At 45.8% G+C, this 19,412-nt stretch overlaps 1 protein-coding gene across 1 annotated transcript; it reads left to right on the forward strand.

The window, feature by feature from the left end:
• The first annotated feature begins 210 nt into the window (after window positions 1-210).
• LOC141040920 (uncharacterized) lies at window positions 211-561 on the forward strand. Its single transcript, XM_073507034.1, has one exon. The coding sequence runs from the start codon at window positions 211-213 to the stop codon at window positions 559-561; it is 351 nt and encodes a 116-aa protein (XP_073363135.1).
• The last annotated feature ends 18,851 nt before the right edge of the window (window positions 562-19,412 follow it).

Genomic DNA, 19,412 nt, shown 5'->3' on the forward strand with positions numbered 1-19,412 from the left:
GCACCAGCAATCCACGATATGCACAAACCGCATCGTCAGCGAGATCGTGCAGTTCATCCGATCCGGCCATCCCACCCCGCGCCCTCCCCTTAAATTCAGACCCCTGCCATAGGCCTTCTCATCCACAACAACAGAAGTATCCATTGCGCTGCCACCAAATCGCTCCATCACATCCATCTCCACGCAAAACACCAAGCCCTACTACCGGCCATGGCGTTCGCCGACGAGTACAAGGACGTGGAGGCCCACGGTAACACCAAGTTGCACATCATCCACACCAACGACAAGAAGCAGATGGCGATCACCCTCGCGCAGTACGAGCGCCACCTCAGCCTCCAGCGCCACAAGATCGTCGACATTGATCTCGAGTACAACAACGAGCCTGAAGCGACGCAGAAACCCGCCCTCTGCCAACTCTCCATCGGCAAGAAACACCCGGTGCTGCTCTTCCAACTAAGCGCCGCTGAAAGGTGCACCGTCTTCGCCAACTTCCTCGCCGACCCCAGGTACACCTTTGCAGGCTTCTCCATCGACGGCGACAGAACAAGGCTAGAGCGTTAATCTGGAGGTCACCAACTTCGTCGACATACAAAAGGAGTGGAGGGTGCCCGAGGCAACCATGGAGTTGGACTCCCTTGGAGACATCTCTGGTATGCTCATCGACGACTACTACAACAACATGAAGAAGAAGATCACCGACGACGAGCACAAGCGCTGGGCCACCCTGCCTCTGTCCATGAGGCACATCGAGTACATGGCAAAGGACGCCTACGCAGCATACAAGATATGGAATGCATCACCCTCACCCAGGACGGGCTTCGCCGTGCAAAGCGGGAGAAGGAGGAGCCCCCCAAGAAGCGCGCCAGGAGCAGCTGGGGATGGGGAGACGCTAACTGGTGAAGAAGAAGATGGTGCCGACCAAAGAGCCACCAATGCCAGCGTCGTTTTAGAATTATCATCAAATTGCTTTATGTTGTTTGCTTATGTATCGTTAGTTTGCTTGTGATCATTTGCTTTTGCTGAACTTAGTTTGCTTGCCATGCAGAATCACTTGTAATGATGAACTTTGATTATGTTAGATTGCTTTATGTTGAAATTAGTTTGCTCATGATGAACTTGTCGTACATAATGCCTTTGATAATTTGTTTTCTGTTGTTTGCTTATGTACCATTAGATTCGAGCAGTGTGCAAAATGAAATAAGATGCGGTGTGCAAATAGGACGCATGCAACGAAAATTGTGTACCAATGCAGTACATACTTTGTCAAATGAAGTTTACACATACCCAACGAAAAAGTGCACGCCCCTAAATTTGGAAAAACGAATACATAAGAGAAAAAACACAAAAAGAAAAATGGATCTGTATATGTAGTGCGGAAATATATGAACGTGCAGTACGGAAACGTAATCAATGCAGTACACGCATGATTTACTAAGCAGTTCACTCCCATAGATTGGAAAAAAGATTACATAAGAGCAAAAACACGAAAACAAAAATGAGAACTGTGCATGTAGTACGGACTGCGTGCACATGTAGTACAGAACCCTCATCAGTGCAGTGCACGGATGATTTACAAATCAGTGCATGCCCCTACATTGAAAAAAATGTAGTGCGGAAATATATGAACGTGTAGTACAGAAATATAATCAATGTAGTACACGTATGTTTACTAAGCAGTGCACTCCCCTACATTAGAAAAAAGATTACGTAAGAGCAAAAACATGAAAGCAAAAAATGAGAAATGCACATGTAGTACGGAATGCGTGCACATGAAGTACAGAACCCTGATCAATGCAGTGCAAGGATGGTTTGCTAAGCAGTGCACGCCCTTACATTGAAAAAAATACATGACAGGAAACACAAAGAAAATAAAATTGACCACCACAGGTGCATCCGGCCCCAGCCAGTCTCGTAGTAGGTCTGCGCCCACCATAGGCGAGCCATTCTGAGCCAAAATGCATGTGGCCGGGCGCACATGGGCCCACAGGTCATAGAGCATAGAGCATCGAGCGCCGTGTATAAGCGCCCAAATAAGTAGCCAGAGGAGTTCAATGCGGCTGCCTCGCCAGCGCTTATAAACAGGTCGGGCGCGCCTTCCGCGGGCGTGGTGGGAACATGAGGCCGCACACAACGCACCGGGAACCAGCCGTGCTCACAGGCCGACTTGGGCCCAATGCGTCTTGACTACCCGAACACAGGCCGAATGCGTATTCACTCCCTAAACACAGGCCCAACAGGCAAAGAGAAAGCCTGCTGAATATTAATTTTTTTACCACATACCACTCCAAAAACACAGGCCCAACCACGTGTTCCGCAGTTCATTGTGACACGACAATGCAGTTCTCTATTTTCAAGTAAGCAGTCATGTTGCTTCTCAAATGTATTCGCGTACACTGAATCAGAATCAATCCACCAAATAACACCAACCACAAACATTTATTACTCCCATTGCTCAATTGGTTGCATAAAAAACCTATCTATTCATGCTCTAGACTGACACAACTCCTCCCCCGTTCCTCTTTTTTCTTCAAATCGTAGATCTAGGGTTCATCCCATCACCAGCTGTTCTCTGAAATTCAATTGAACCCGCCATGGGCTGTAAGTGCGGGTGTTTGGCAAGGATGGCGCCGGTAGCAGATACATGCGTTTACGCAGAGGGGCTAGAGCTCACCAACATAGAGTGGCGCAGCATGCTCGGGTGCCTGATGATACTCAATAGGGGGTTTCGGGCACCATTTCTTCATCGCCTCACACCCGCAGATCTGCAGGAAAGTTGGGTATGTTGTTCCCCTCAAAATTTTCGACATAATCTAGGCTGCAATCACATCTGAATGTATAGTTCCATTAATTTGTTCACTAGTGTCAACAAATACAAACATAATTTGTATTGTTGCTCAGATTTCTTACCTATTAGGACTAGATGGTTCCACCTATTTTTCTTCAGTACCACAACACACGAACAAAAAAGAGGGTCAGTAGATCAGTATTCCAGTTCTCTTAACGTGCTACCGAAGTACACTGTAAATGACCTTGCAGTACAAACATGTTACAGTATAATATATATCCTAGTAAAACTAGAGGTCAATTCCGTATATAAGTTTGTTCATACATTCCAACTACTTTATAAAAAATAGTAGTCATATATATGTACATATTTAACTCAACATAAAACAGATCATCCTAAGTATAAAGAATGGGTATATATATGTTCATACATTGTTATCTACTTATAAACATTCTTTTTCCATCCTTTCCAAAATGCAGAAACTGCCATCCACAGTAAAATTTCCTGCTCCGAGTTCAGGGAAGGTTACTTTGGAGACAGAACACAAGAATGGGTATGGAGACATGCAAGCTGACTACCACATCGACTCTGAAGAATGCATCAACATAACAACTGGTTGGCAAGAATTTGTCTCCCAGAATGGCTTTGAGGTCGGAGAAGTGGCCATGTTGTTTTCTACAAAGAAGAAGACTCCCTGAAGTTTACAATATTTGCACTGTAGGCAGTCTAAATATGAAGCAATCCATGTGGCATATTTCTAATGCTTTGCTAATGGTGTCCGCTTTTAAAATTATGTCCACCAGACACTTTGAACGGTGCCTATTTAAAGTATGCAACCTCATCTGCATCATTTTATCACCCATTTTTAGGCAAGTTGCTGCTGGCAGTAATGTAGTTCTCTCAAACACATAGTTGGTCCTAAATATAAAAAAAGCAGTCATTTGAACAGTAACAATGCAATGCGAATGGTCGAAACTTTGCACTTAACTTATGATGTTCAAAAGAATTCTCATAGTATGCAGTTCAAAAAATTGTCATAATAACTATTCAGCTAACAAAAGCATATAATGAACAATCTATTCTAATAGCACAATAGAAGATTAACGATACTGCTAATGCAGTACGAAAGTGCATATTATGCAGTCCTCTAAAACACAGAATGCAGTTTAAGAAAAGAGAAATCTCTAAGCTGTCATGACCACTGTAATATAGCTACGAAGTACACTGCTAATGAAAATGCAGGGCACTACATCGTATGCCAGAACAACAACAATAAAATTAAAGTAGTAGAAATACAGATATGTCGTAGACTAACAGAGGTGCCAATTCAATCTCACTTACATAACTCGCCTAAAAATTGTCCAACAACTAAACTATCGAAAAATACCCCGCAAAAAACTACATCGAACACATGACAACTCGACGAACAGTAGCAACTTTTATTGAAAAATTGCAAATCAAAGAATGAGAATTATACCCGCAATACAATGAATTAAAACCAACAGCGACAATAATTACAAGATTCAAAAACACATCGAGGCGCAAAATCCAGAAAATCAACAAGAACAGAGGAGCGGACGAAGCTCACCCGCCCACACAACCAAATTCGCGGGAACTGAAAACTAACTCCTAATAATTACACAATTTCTAGAGTAAAAGGTGCGACTAAACAAACGATATCAAACAATTCCGACTAACAAACAACATCCGAGCGCCAAAAAGTCAATTCCGACACGAACACGAACGAACAGAACAAAACTCGCCCGCCAAATCCCTCGATTTACCAAGATTTTAGTCGTTTTTCCTGTAAATTACAAAGAATAAAGGTCAACTGACATCCATAAACAAATTAAATCATCCCGCAACACCCGATTCCACACAGAATACGCGGGCGGACCGCCAGAAAATGAAGCAGTTCTCACGTGTAGCATTGCAGTGCACAGCATAAAGAACATGTAGTTCGCTTTTGTTGAGCGTGCAGTGCGGAAGTGTTATCAGAATAGTTATTCTCCTAATATTAGCAGAATAGACCGGCTATATATATATATATATTATGAATTCCATTTTCTATCTATTTTCGTATACTAATTTGTATCTAGTTGTTATCATCCACATATACAGAATGGAAAGCATATATGCACACATTGAAACAGAACACATAAGAACGGAAAACAGAGTACATAGCTGGAAACAGAGCAATAAACAGAGCAATATTTTGATTGCTGTGAATACATAGTGATCCACGTCGAAACGACTCATCAAGATAAAACGCGTCCAGGAGACCATGACTAGCAGCCCTTGCCTATGGTAGCTCTTGGCTCTGCCTGAACTCGTGCAGGCTTTTGAGCATGCGGTCGACACGCTCGCGGTACATCTGGAATGCGATCTCGAGCTCCAAGTTGGATATTTCATCGGAGATCACCAGCTCGAGGATGCCACAACCATGTTCCTCTACTATGCTCAGGTGGACACTTGGGACAAGGAGGCGGTCGAGCCTAGCGACCAACGCGTTGGTATCGAGCGGGCCACGGACAAGGCGAATGGCGCAACCCATGCGAATGGCGCGGCGGGCGTCCGGTGCAAGTACAATGCGGCTGGCCTCTAGTTCAAGTACGGCACAGACGGCCTCTGCCTACTCCCGGCGAGGAATGGGGGTACTAACGGGACGTGTACCCAGCTCCGACACTCTGTCGATAGTAGGCAAGCGCCAATGGATCCCCTCTTGCTGTGCAGCGTGCCATGCCTCTCGCTCTGCGGCGCTCCAATAGTCTCGCTGTGCAGTGAGCCGTAGCCTATAGGCGCGGGCGCCTAGCTTGCTCTACGGCGGGCCATCAATCATGTTTTTGTAGCGAGCTGCAGCCTCTTGGCGCTGGCATTCCTATCTTGATCCGCGGCACTGAAGCGCCATGCGCCAAGGGTCTACGAGACCCTGGCGATGACGTGCATCGCAGCGTCGTCCATCGCATTGCCGGGGAGCGCCTCGGCCTAGACGGGCCGTGGCGCCTTCTTGTTTTCCTCATCAATGAGGTTGATGGCACAGGCGGTGCTGGTGGGTTCGCATGCTTGGAAAAGGTGGATGTGCTACAGGCTGTGCTTGTTGCCTCTATGCATCGTGCGCCGCCTAGGTTTATGCGCAATATCACTGGATGGTGGCGGAAAACCAGTGAGGAAATAGCGGGAAACGGTGGCATGTTCATAAAACACCATCAATTAATGGAAACTTAGCATAGAAGCAACATCGAGCTAGCACGACGTGTGTGGAGTCATTGCTCGCCCAAGGCTATGATCCATATACTTGTGTGCCCAACAAAGCACACTATTCACAGTAAAGAATACTATTCCATTTATCCTAGCAGAGCATTGGAGGCAAGCATAACAAGAAGTAGATGACGATCAGATGGTCGTTTATCCTAGTTAATTATGCATGTAATAGTTTACTTTGGTGTGTCGAAATGTCATGTGTGTACTAGCCACGTATGTAATTGGAAGTTTGTCGCATATCACACACATCTTGTGTACACGAAACGTTTCTGTTCTCTTGGCTCGACACAAACAGTTTATCGGAATGAACTGTATGCCCACCATTGCACACACCTTGATCTAGCTGAACCGTTTTCTGTTGCGTTTCCTAGTCCAGAACAGTTCATCCTAGTGAACCGCATGCCGTATATCGCACACATCTTGATCTGGCTGACCGTTTCTTTTGTGTTGCCTAATCACAAACAGTTCATCCGAGTGAACTGTATGCCGTATATCACGCACACCTTCATCTAGCCCCCCATATATCGCACACGCCTTCATCTGGTTGCCCGTTTCTATTGATCTGCCTCATTGCAAATAGTTAATTGAACTGAACTCTATGGCCCGCATCCCACACGCAACTAAAATTTGAATCGTCACTGGTACGCGTCGGTGCTATACAAACAGTTTTTAACCCCTTTTCGCGACGACATTTGGAACTGTCGCCAAGTGAGTGTGGGCCATAGGGTGGTCCTTCCCACACAACCCAGAAACTATCGGGGATAGGGAGCCAAGATGCATATACAGTACTCCTACTCCTTTGTGCTCGCATGGCCATCGCAGTCGGTATTCTGTGGTGCTACGTTTACGATGCGCGAACCATGACAAACAATTCACTATTATAGAACTTTGTATGATAAGCATACAATCACACACATTCACTTTTCCCAAACCGTATGCAATAACTAATTAAGAAGATTAGCTAATCGTCGTATGAGTGTCGGACAGGATTACAAAACATCGGACCATCGTAACATCATCGTAAACGACAACTATCACACACGCTATTCTGTGGTGCAACGTTTATGATACATACTTCATTTCATGGTTGCGAATCATGTACGATAAGGCAACTATCACAAACATTTAGTTTTCCCAGACTGTTTGTGATATTGTCTAACATTGCACATGCTTTGCAAATGGCAACTGTGTGCATGGTTGCACATGTTTCCTCTCTGTGAACCGTGTCGGATTAAGGTGTATATCACAAACGTTTTGTGTTTTACCAACCGTGTGTGCTGTAACGACCCGGAGAGCGTAATTTCACCGTAATTTAGTTGATGCTATTTCAAATTGTACCAGATTTAAATTTGAATGTATGCTATAGCTTTATTCATATCCATCAGGTTCAAATAACCATTCCATTATTTGATTCGTAGGTACATATGTTCAAAAATTACATAAGAACCAAATAAAGAATGATGAACCATAGTTGTATACTTGTACTATTAAAGACGGTAAAGAGAGAGGCGAATACATTCTGGTTGCTAAACAAGGTGAAGCGGAATGCCCATATTTTGCCCTCCTCCATGTAGAAGGCACGCACGACTCTAGTCCAAACCCTTGTGATGGCCGACCGCCTATCCTTCACGGTCTTGATGAAAACATCTAGATAATCATCATGTTCTGGTAGAAATACTTTAATCTTTGCATGCCCACCAATCATGTAGTTTGAGAGGTAATATTGAGTAAACTGCTTTGGCAACCACTGCGAAGGAAAAAGATTCAGACATTGTCATCTAACGCAACTCATTATGGGCAGTAAAAAGAAGGCTGTGGAGTTCTTACTTACCATGCTGCAGTTCGCTGTTGTCTTGGATAAAGTGTAAACAAATAGTTTAATTGCCATCTTTTGACCCATTTTACAAACAATCTTTATCAGCTTCCTCACTTGATGCTGGTTCATCGATATCTCATTGCCCCATATGCAGAAAGGGTCGAAGCGTGGATCTTTACCAATGACATATGTACCTAAAATCACCGAGTTAATATTAGAAGCTAAACAGCAATTGCACAATGATGTAGTACAACACTCTTTATAATATCTTATAACATCCAATATACTCACATATTAGATGAATTAACATCTACTATTATGGGTCGGAAGGAGTTTATTGCATTCTTACAAATTATCGGATAATCAACTCCTGGTGTATCCATGGGTTAGAGTTAGTTTGAGCTAGCTCGTGCTCAAATAGCCCTAAAGTATATCCAAACATGAGGGCTAGTTTGAGCTAGTTGCGTCTAACCCTCCCAAAAAAACTATCCAACCAAAGAGGTGCTAATTGGAGCTAGTTCTCCTAGTGCATTTATTGTCAATCTAACCTTGCCATACAAACACCTCTTTGGATGGAGTTAGTTCAGGGTTAATCATGAGCTAGAAACTAACTCTAACCTCTAGCTAAGTTGAGTATCCAAATAGGGTTGTGTTGTTGTTGTTGTTGCTGTTGCTCTTCTACATATATCTAGACATCATCAGAACATTGTGGTAACACTATTCCTTGTTGCTGTGTAGCCTAGGATTGCATATTTAGACATTAAGTACAGTGCATGTTGCTATGTAGCCTCAGATATATTACATATGGCCCTAGTTAACCTAACGATAAATGGGTTATAGATATACATAGCAAAAAGTCCGATTCACCGATTAGTCCCTTATCCGCCCCCGGCCTATATGGTACCAGCTACCGATATCCTGAACAGTGAGTATATATAAGCCATGGGATGAAACTAACCTCGATGGAAAACAACAGTCATTCCCAAAATTTTCATATGTAGGTACATCGAGAGGCATGTTAAGCACAACAGGCTAAACATCAACCAAAATTAACCATGGCAGACAAAATAATCTCCAAAAGATAGCCTTAGTGTGCATGTTTAAGCACACTAGTTAAGGGAAACAAGTGGAAAGGTGTGTTAACAGCAACATGCATAACATTTAACAACAAGCAAACATAGTCATTCAAACTGGTATTGTGCCGGTCTAAGTACACTGGTTACTGTTAATTAAAAATGGAAAGGTGTGTTAACTACAAGATGCAGCAACCAAATGTAGTCATTCATAGCGGTATTTTTGAAAATAGTACTGATGAAATTGAACTTCACAGTTCATACTTGCACATATAGAACATCACATTGTGAATTACTGGAATAAACAAGGCATACTAAGAACAACCAAAGATACCATTTGAAACTGGACATATGCAAACTACAAACAACCGATTAGACAAAAAACTTTAACAGCAAGCCAATATATGCATTCCTACCGGTATATTTAAAACTGGATTCATGAAATGTACTTCACAGTAAATAATTGCACCTATAGAGCATCACATTGTGAACAACTGAAATAAACAAGGCATACTGCAAACAAGCAAATGTAGCAATTAAAACTGGACATATTCTCACTACACTACAAAAGGGACTCGGCAGATGGGCTCTTTCCCCTTATAAGAGCCGGAGAGGGTACCCTCCTCGTGGTCGCTGTCGATGAGGTCTGACATGGAAGCTATAGATCCCAAGCCAACGTCGCAGAACGTGTCCTTTAGAAAAGACAAAAGGGGCCCGATGGCGATGTAGGATGGCAAATTCTTGACAGCAAGCCAGAGGAGGTCAACGGCGGGGCCATCGATGAGATCGACGGCGGTTGAACCCGAGGGGTTGGGGGTGGGCCACTTAACCTGTGACATAGCCCACCTTAGGTCGTAGTTGTCGACGACCTCGATGTCGTAGCTGACGTCTGTGACATACGGTTGTCATTAAGGTCAACAGATGGCCACCTCTCTCCTCTCCACCTCGGGCGACTACGATGGCGATTCTAGGGTTTAACCCTACGATCTCCTCCTGGCGATCCCAATGGATGGCCTCCTCCATTGGGACTTCTCCCCCGGCCTTCAGGTTGAGGCACAGGTGCGTGCAAGGTTTGGATCTATGGTCCATTTCGTCCCCAACTCCGGCTCCAAGGAATTCTTCCTTGAAGTTTCCTTCTCCTCGGCCTCTTTTCCCCTCTTGGTGGATTCGGTTGGTTTGGCTCTTCAGTCTTGTATTGGAGGGCTTGGTGCGTGTTTCAATGTCATTCGCTTGGGTGATCGTCATTTCCGGTTCTCTGTGGCATCTAATCGAGTGGGACATTTTATCTTTGGGCTACGGGACCGTATTTGGCCGGACTTTATTTGTCATTTTCATTTGCATCGTGGTATGAACAAGCGCCCAAGGATTCAATCATGGCATACGGATACTGAGTTGACTGGTTTGGCTTCTTCACCTGGTCCAGCGATCAAATCTAAATGGTTATCATCTCAACAAAATATGAATATGGATCCTGCATCTATTCCAGTGTTTCAGAAATTGGGTTTGATCCCGCCGCCGACGGATTTGCATTCCGGCGAGCCCCCGACCGTGCTCTCTTTTGGTAGTTTTCGGGCTCCGGTTTCCCAGGATAATTTTCGGTTTGGATCCATATCCGTACCTATTTCCTCCGATATTCCGACCAAGTTTCCTTCTTTTCGAGGTGAGTTGTTTGTTCGGGGTTTATGGGATTCCATTCCGGATGATATTCTTTATTCCATATTGGATGGATGGCAGGCTGGTTATGATAATGACAGTGTTCAGCAAATGGTACAAATATCTTCAGTTCCCACCAAAGATTATATATACAAGCGGCTTAAGCTTTGTTCTTTATGTGATCGGCTTGGTCATGTTGCTGATTGTTGCACTGAGTTCTTTTATCAGCCTTGTGGGGATGTTTCTGTGCATGGATCCTGTGTTTCTCCACGTAATAAGCCCAACTTTCATATGCCATGCAAGGTGGGCCCGGACCCTCTAGGCCATCCATGCAATGCGTGTTCTGCAATGGATCACATGACTAGCCTTTGTCCTGGGCTTCGTCGCTGCCCGTTCTGCCACTGCCTGGGTCATGTGGCCCGTAAGCCCAGCTATTGCCATGCTTTACCTCATTTGGTTTGGGCACAAAAATCTTTACCAGTAACAAAATCTGAGAGGATCCTTCCTCGGGGTGAGCTGGAGGCGTCTGTGTTTGGTAATTCTATGGTTGTTGGTATGGCCCGTGTGGCGAGGGATATGCGGGCCCGTTGGATTTGGAAACAGAAACAGAAAATCCCACGCTCCTCGGAAGTGGCCACCGCTCAACGCTTGACGATACGCCTCCCTGGTCAAGGTGTTGTCACTTCAGCCTGCCAAAAACCCCAATCGCGACAGCCGGCGTCCTCGAGCTCATCACCCCAACCTTCATTGCCCCCGCTCCCACCGATTTCTTGTTGTCCGTCATCGGCGATTACTCTCTCGGCGGATTCCACACCTCTGACAGCTCCAGCTATGGCGAACTTTCCAGTGCGCCCGTTCGCCTTCGCCCCGGTTGGATCGACCTTCGACCGTGGCCCTGCTCATCGCGGTCAGCGCCATGTCATGGTGGTCGATGATCCGCCCCTCAACCATGACAGGTATGCCATTGTTACAGTCCATCCTCCAGTCCCTGATCATCAAAAGGAGCTCTGGTTGGCCGAGGTCTGTCGCATCATTACTGGGGATCTAGAGTATGATTTGGTGGATGATTTTATTTACCCATTAGGAATTGGCTGTGTGGTTTTTGCGGATATGGAGAGTCGGGATGCTGCAATTAGGGAGGGACCTCACGCTTTGTCTGAGGATTCTACTTTTTCTCTGGTACCTCATGATGAAGGTCTCAATATGCGCATGCCTGCTTTTGAATATGAGGTTTGGGTTATGTTACTAGCTTTCCCTATGGATTACCAGACTGAGCACTATATTCACAAGGCCGTTTCTAACTTTGGAAAGCTCCTTGTGTGGCCACGTCCGGGTTTCAACAAAGCTCGAGTTCTGGTTAAATGCCATATCAAAGATGTGGCTGAAGTGCCACATAGTTTGTTAGTTACTAGGGTTGGTTTGCTGCCAGGGCTTGCTCGATCCTGGTCTGTACCAGTGTATGTTCTGAATGGCAGGAATACTATTCCTAATTTGGTTGGCAATGAAGATGCTCCTCCGCTTCTGAATGCATCACCCCACCCTTATGAGCTTCCCTACTACACCCTCATGCAGCAAGCACGAATTGATGAGATGGCTGCATAAGAGGCTTTGAATGAAGCGGCATGGCACGCCCCAGAACCGGCCCAGGTGCAACTCCAGGATAATGGTTGGCCTTTGTGGCCTATGGTTCCTCCGCCATACACAGGGTTCAGCTTCAGAACGTTCTTCCAGTACGATGGACCGTCTCTGATTGATGGGGTGGATCCTGAAATCAATATCCAGGAGAATCTGTCGGATGTTTGGTCTTCTGACTTAGAGTTTCAAGCGGTGGAAGCTCTGGCGGATGGTTTTGTGCTTGGGAATCCTACTGCACGCCTTGCATTCGTCAGAGCTGGAGGAAACTCAGCTAGTTTCTTTGTGACTGTCGACCATGATTTGTTGCTCTGGATGGGAGGGATGCTTAAACGCATATATACGCCAGCCCTAGCCTTTCAGACTTCGGAGGCTGTTATGTTTCCCCTCAATCCTTTCAAGTTTATACAGAACCAGTTGAATGTTGCTGTGTCTACCTGGCTGGAGGGCATAGTCCCAGAGCGTGATGTTCTGACAGAGGTGTTCAGTTCAATCTTTTAGATGGGGGCTGCCATCATCCCGTCGTCTTGGCTGCAGGAGGCCACTGAATGCAGATCTTCAGCGTTTGACACTGAGTGGGGGAGGGCGGCTTGTTCTCCTGGTCTTAAGGAGATTTCAAGACTTTCCCCCCACGATGCAGCGTTACATCCAGTGACCTTGTCTGTTCAAGAGTCGGCTCTTCAGGTGATTGCTTCTACTTCTCTTTATAATGCACCTCAGTCCCGCAATGTGCTTGTGCCCCTTGACACTACTACTGTCAGAAGAAGTACTCGTTCTACTAAGTATGATGGTTTCAAGATCAACCAAGTCTCTGACATCAAACGCTCTAAGTCACGGGTGAAACCACGTGAAGCTTCTTTTATCACAGCTGTTTCTTTGGCTGCTGCCCCTGTGCAGGTTCGGTCTGATGATTGCCCCCCTCCTATGACGATTGAAGATCTTCAACAGATGGGCAAACGCTGCGGGATTGCGCAGGAGGCTCTTTCCCCCGAGAAGCTGTTGGATGCTCAGCGCTCGTCCACGGGAGCCGGAGACTGAACTTCTGCTGGTTCATGAATAAATCGTGGAATGTTTTGTCGTGGAACATCCGGGGCATCAACTCTGATGCTAAAACTTTGGCTCTCAGAAATACTATCGACACTAGTGGTTGCTCTGTGATATGTATCCAGGAAACAAAGCGTGAATCTTTTGATCTGGCATTTATTAAAACTTTCTGCCCTAAGCAGTTTGATAAATTTGTGTTTGCTCCATCTGTGGGTGCCTCGGGTGGTCTTATTATTATCTGGAATAGCTCCGTGTTTGTGGGCACCCCTTGGTATGTTGATTCGTTTGCTGTGGGTGTCTCTTTTGTTGCTACACAGTCCAATGACTCGTGGAAATTGATCAATGTCTACGGTCCATGTTCTGGTCAGCGTCGGGTGGATTTTACTAATTGGTTATTCGACCTACATATACCTGATGATGAGAACTGGTTGATCCTCGGTGATTTCAATTTTATTCGTTCCACCACTAACAGAAACAAACCTCGGGGTGACGCTGCGGACATGTTGCTTTTTAATGAAATCATTAGAGTGCAGTCTCTGATGGAGTTACCTGTGAAGGGTCGAACATATACCTGGAGTAATATACAAGACGACCCCTTACTTGAACAGCTTGACTGGTTCTTCTCGTCCTCTTGCTGGACCACTTCGTTTCCAAATACAATGGTCTTGCCATTAGGAAAACCAGTGTCCGACCATATTCCCTGTGTGGTTACAATTGAGTCCTCTATCCCCAAGTCCAAACTCTTCCGTTTTGAGAACTTTTGGATTAACCATTCTGGGTTTATGGAGGTGGTGGCCGCTTCCTGGTCCAAGGCATGCCATGCACCGAACGCTGCCGCCCGCATTTGTAAAAAGCTGAAAACTCTGAGGTATGATCTCAAGAGATGGAGCAGGGATATCTCAAAGCTGAAAATCATCATTCAAAACTGTAATGAAGCTTTAGCTACGATGGATAATCTCGAGGACAAAAGACCTCTATTTATCCAGGAATCAAACTTCCGGAAAATTTTGAAATCTCACTTGCAGACATTGTTACAGTTTCAGAATGAATACTGGAGGAAAAGATGCACGATCAGATTCTTCAGATTTGCGGATGAAAATACCAAACTCTTTCATTCTCTGGCCACGGAGAGATACAGACATAACTCTATCGCCATGCTTCGTGATGGCGATGTGGAAATGCATGACCATGCTGGCAAGGAAGGGGTGTTGTTCAGAACCTATAAGGAACGGTTGGGTTCCTCTAAACCCACTCACATGCGCTTTGATCTTTCCAGAATCATCCATCGGATTGAGGGACTGGAGCACTTGTCGGCACCTTTTTCCAATGAAGAGATTGACACTGTTATTAAGGAAATGCCAAGTGATCGGGCTCCAGGTCCTGATGGTTTTAATGGTTGCTTCCTTAAGAGCTGTTGGCCGATCATCAAGTCGGACTTCTATGAGTTGTGTCATGCATTCCATGCCGGAGGGCTAGATATAACCAGTATTAGTGAGGGGTATATCACATTGATCCCAAAGAACTCCTCTCCAGAAACTGCAAATGATTATAGACCAATTACTTTATTGAATTGTTGTCTGAAAATCATCACTAAGATATTGGCAAATCGGCTACAGAATGTCATCCTCAAGATCATACACAGAAATCAGTACGATTTTCTCAAAGGGAGGACTATTCAGGATTGCCTAGCGTGGTCGTTTGAATACATACATCAATGCCATACCTCAGCGAGGGAAAACATCCTCCTTAAGCTAGACTTTGCCAAGGCGTTTGACACTATTGAGCACGCCCCCATGATGGAAATTATGAAACACATGGGTTTTGATGACAAATGGCTTGGATGGATGAACACGATCTTTGGTTCGGGGGTTTCTTCTGTACTCCTTAATGGAGTCCCTGGTCGAAAATTCAACTGTAAATGTGGAGTGCGCCAGGGGGACCCTCTCTCACCATTGATCTTTGTCCTTGCGTCTGATCTCCTCCAAGCAGTAGTTAATGATGCTTTTGTTTGTGGGCTGCTTGATCTTCCTCTCCCTCGTGACAGGGCGGGTGATTTCCCGGTTGTCCAATATGCTGACGACACGATTTTAGTTATGCAGGCATGTCCCGTGCAGGCTGCCCGTATGAAAGCTATCCTAGAAGATTATGCTACTTCCATTGGACTGAAGATCAATTTTCAGAAATCAACTCTCATACCCATTAACATTGATCACCGACGTGCTTGTGAACTGGCTGGGGTTTTTGTTTGCTCTGTTGGTTCCATGCCCTTCACATACCTCGGCCTGCCAATGGGCACAACGAGGCCCAGTGTCCTTGATCTTATGCCACTGGTTCATGTAGTTGAACGGAAGACATCCACTGCTCCGTCACTGATGTCATCCGGAGCTAAACTAACCTTGGTCAATTCAGTTGTGACTTCGATGCTGATATACGCAATGTGCACGATCAAGATACACCCAAAGGTGATTGAACATCTGGATAAGCTGCGTAGACATTGCCTCTGGGCTAAAAACTCTGACGACGGGGTCAAAAATAACTCTCTTGCGGCCTGGGAGCTGGTCTGCCGCCCAAAACGCTGCGGAGGCCTTGGTGTTATTGATCTTAAAACACAGAATGCAGCCCTCCTCCTAAAGTATCTTTTCAAATTCTATAATCATGAAGATGTTCCCTGGATGGACCTTGTTTGGGATGCCTACTACAGAAACAAGATACCGCATGCATCTGAGGCGGTGGGTTCTTTCTGGTGGAGAGATGTGATGCAACTCAGTGGGATATTTCGAGGGATCACTAAAGTCACCCCGGGGGATGGCTCTAGTGCTCTGTTCTGGAAAGATGCTTGGTTTGATAATACTCAAGACTCCCCATTAATGGATATATACCCACGAGCCTTTTCATTTTGTCTGAATGAGGACGATTCCATTGCTAAGGTTCTTACTGCAACTGACCCATCCACGATTTTTAGCCTACCTCTCTCGACCCAGGCGAGAGAAGAAATCAAAGAGATCCAGGAGGGGTTGCAGCAAAATCGGCTGGCCACCGATAACAGCGATGTCTGGGAATGCTTGATCGGGCGTTTTTCGTCCAAGAAGTTCTATAATCACTGCTACAAACAGGTTGTGGCAGACGAGGCGTTTGGATGGCTCTGGAAAGCTAAAAGCCCGATCAAATTCAAGATGTTTGGATGGCTACTCCTAGTTGATCGCCTGAATACCAGGAATATGCTCAAACGCAGACACTTTGTTGTCATGGGAGGCAACTATGCATGCATGTTCTGTCAAAACCCTCCAGAGGAAACAGTAGAACATCTGTTCTTCAATTGCCCCTTTAGTCAACACTGCTGGGATGTAGTTGGAGTGACATGGCCGACAGCTGATAACAGACTGGCTCTTCTGCATGGAGGTAGGGGTAATTGGAGACAACCCCTCTTCATGGATATCTTTCTCCTGGCTGCTTGGAGTCTTTGGATGGAGAGAAACAATCAACACTTTAGAGGGATTCAGCACTCCCATGGAGCATGGCTAGCTAGATTCAAGCATCTCTTGGAGTTGCTAACACATAACTGCCGGGAGGATCTTCATCCTTTCCTGTCTAATTACATTGTAAACTTGAGCCACTAAGACCGTGGATAGCTAGCATGGCCGGGGGGCCACAAAACCCTTTGTCACATATATGTAATTGTTCCTTTGTGAGTAATACAAAGTCAGTGGGAGCCTCTCCCACTGTCGTTGTCCCTAAAAAAAACGTCTGTGACATACTTGCATACTCTAGCTCGCTGATTGAGTGCCTACGGCTAGTAATGTTCGTCAGCTTCCTTGGCGACATCTGGCGAAGAGACTGCGATACACCTCATTTGGGCCAGTCGCTCCTCCAGCTCTACGGGACGCGTAGCCGGGCTTAGGTTGCGATGCTCTGGAGTGGTGAATGGGGATGGGGATCTGTGGGAAAGGGGGCATTTGGCAGGCGTCATCTAAGAAACTCAGGGCGGTCTGGGTATGCAGATCGGTGGGTAAGCTGCTCGGGCAAACCGGCAGATGTTGACAATGGAGGCCTTGCGGCGGTGGTGGCGGGGACCTTGCTAGGTTTTCGAGCGAGGGAGGGGTGTGTGTGTGTGTGTGTGCACGCCCGAGGAGGTTTTGGTGTGTGTGTGTGCGCGCGGAGGGGGCGGGGGATGTGTTTGAGGAAATGACGCGGGTACTGAAACTTTTACTATGCAGGAGTCAAACGTGGGAGTGAAATGCCGGGGCTATTGAAAATTTTGATGATGGTGCATCACACATGGTCTGGAGATAACAACCGTGTGTTATGAAACAGAAAACCCCTCGAGGCAAGAAGATATTTTCGAGGGATGCGGATGGGATTGGGAAAAAGAAACATCGCACACGGTCGAAACACAATAACTGTGTGTTATCAAACAGAAAAAAGCTGCAGGTGGGTAGATATTTTGGAGAGGGGTAGCCTCGTGGAGCCCAATGTATTGTGCAGATGTGTGCGTGACAGAGGCACCGGCGTGGCACACGGTTAGTTTGAGTGAACCGTGTCTGTTGCGTCATCCAACTTGTATAATGTTCATAAATTTGGCGAAAAATGACACGGGAGAGGGCCAGAACACGAACACGCTTGCATGTGGACCAAATTTATGTATGAAAAGGGTGGTTTGATGTTCAAATACCAAATGCAACTTCGATGTGGCACCTATCTCGCAAAGCGCGCGGTATTGCTTGCCCCCCTCGTGTGGGCACGATGGGAATCCTAAGCTATGAATGCATGCCCCCACCCCAACCGAGGTTCACCTAGAAAAGTTCGAAGTAGCTAGCAGTCCCTCCCCCTCGTGTCGGCACAAAGGGAATCCTAAGCTATGAATGCATGCCCCCCAACCGAGGTTCACCTAGCAAAGTGCGAGGTAGCAGCCCACCACACACACACACACTTTCAGTCGGCGGGCCAGAGAGGCATCTCAGATGGATCGTAAAACAGACCAAGAATAATCCACCTTGGTCGTACAACCTCTCTATTGTTGTTGGTCAAAGTGATGCCCGTCCATGCGACCCCGGAGATGGGCTAGCTCGCTAATAATCACGCAAGTAGCTAGTCCCCGAAGACAACCATTGCATGCGTGTGGCCCAAAGATATTTATGCAGAGGTGTGTTTTTGAATACACAATGGAATAACTTTGATGTGGCATCGTGATTTTGAACTAGAAATCCCCACACTGAGTGAGGGTTAGGTTGACGATGCATATGTATGTTACGCCACACTTCAAGCCGACGACGGGATTCATGCATGCATGCGTGCATAGTATATGCGCTCAAACTTAGTTAGGTCTGAATCTCACCATGACCTATACTATGATAACACAAACCAAAGGACGAATCCGCCATCGTCACCTATCTTGTTGTCGGTCAAGGTGATCATGGATGTCTACGCGGGCCCACGAATATATAGGCTTGTCGCCGATAACCACGCAAGGGAGTGTACCGTTCAAAGACAACCACTACATGCATATCAATGGAGGTGATGCGTGCATGCATGTTTGAATACCATTTCACAACATTGATGTGGCGCGTGCGTCGAAAATCATACAGTCCCCACACAGAGGGAGATCGGTTCATGACGTGTCGTTGTACTAGCCACATCGACTCGTTGGGAGGGATTCATGCGTTCACATGCATGTGTGTGTGCTCAAAATGTATCATGTCATCCCAGAGCATGGCCTATATATATATATCGTATTACAAGCAAAAAAATAATCCCCTCCTAAGTCAAATTAACCTCTCTCGTTGTCAGGCAAAAAAGTAGTGATGGACCAAGCGGGCCCATAGATGGAAAGCATCGATATCGCTGATAACCGCTTAAGTGGGTGCGAGAGGAGAACCACCATTGCTTTGCATGTGGGCCAAACATATGTTGAAGACCCAAAATGCACAACTTTGATGTGCCACATGCCTCAAAAACCACAAAACTCCCACACAGAGAGAGGTTCATGAAGCGTACTACATATGATGGTCCCCTTCCCCCTCTTTGACACATACTATATGCTCCTACCGTAATACAACCCAAAAAGAATCCTCCTCAATGGTGAAATTAATTAACCTCTCCCGATTTAGGTCAAAGTGATTTATGCATCGAAGATGGCCTCATGGGCCCACAG

The sequence above is a fragment of the Aegilops tauschii genome, chromosome 2, assembly GCF_002575655.3.
Source record: "Aegilops tauschii subsp. strangulata cultivar AL8/78 chromosome 2, Aet v6.0, whole genome shotgun sequence".
NCBI classification, from domain to species: Eukaryota; Viridiplantae; Streptophyta; class Magnoliopsida; order Poales; family Poaceae; genus Aegilops; species Aegilops tauschii.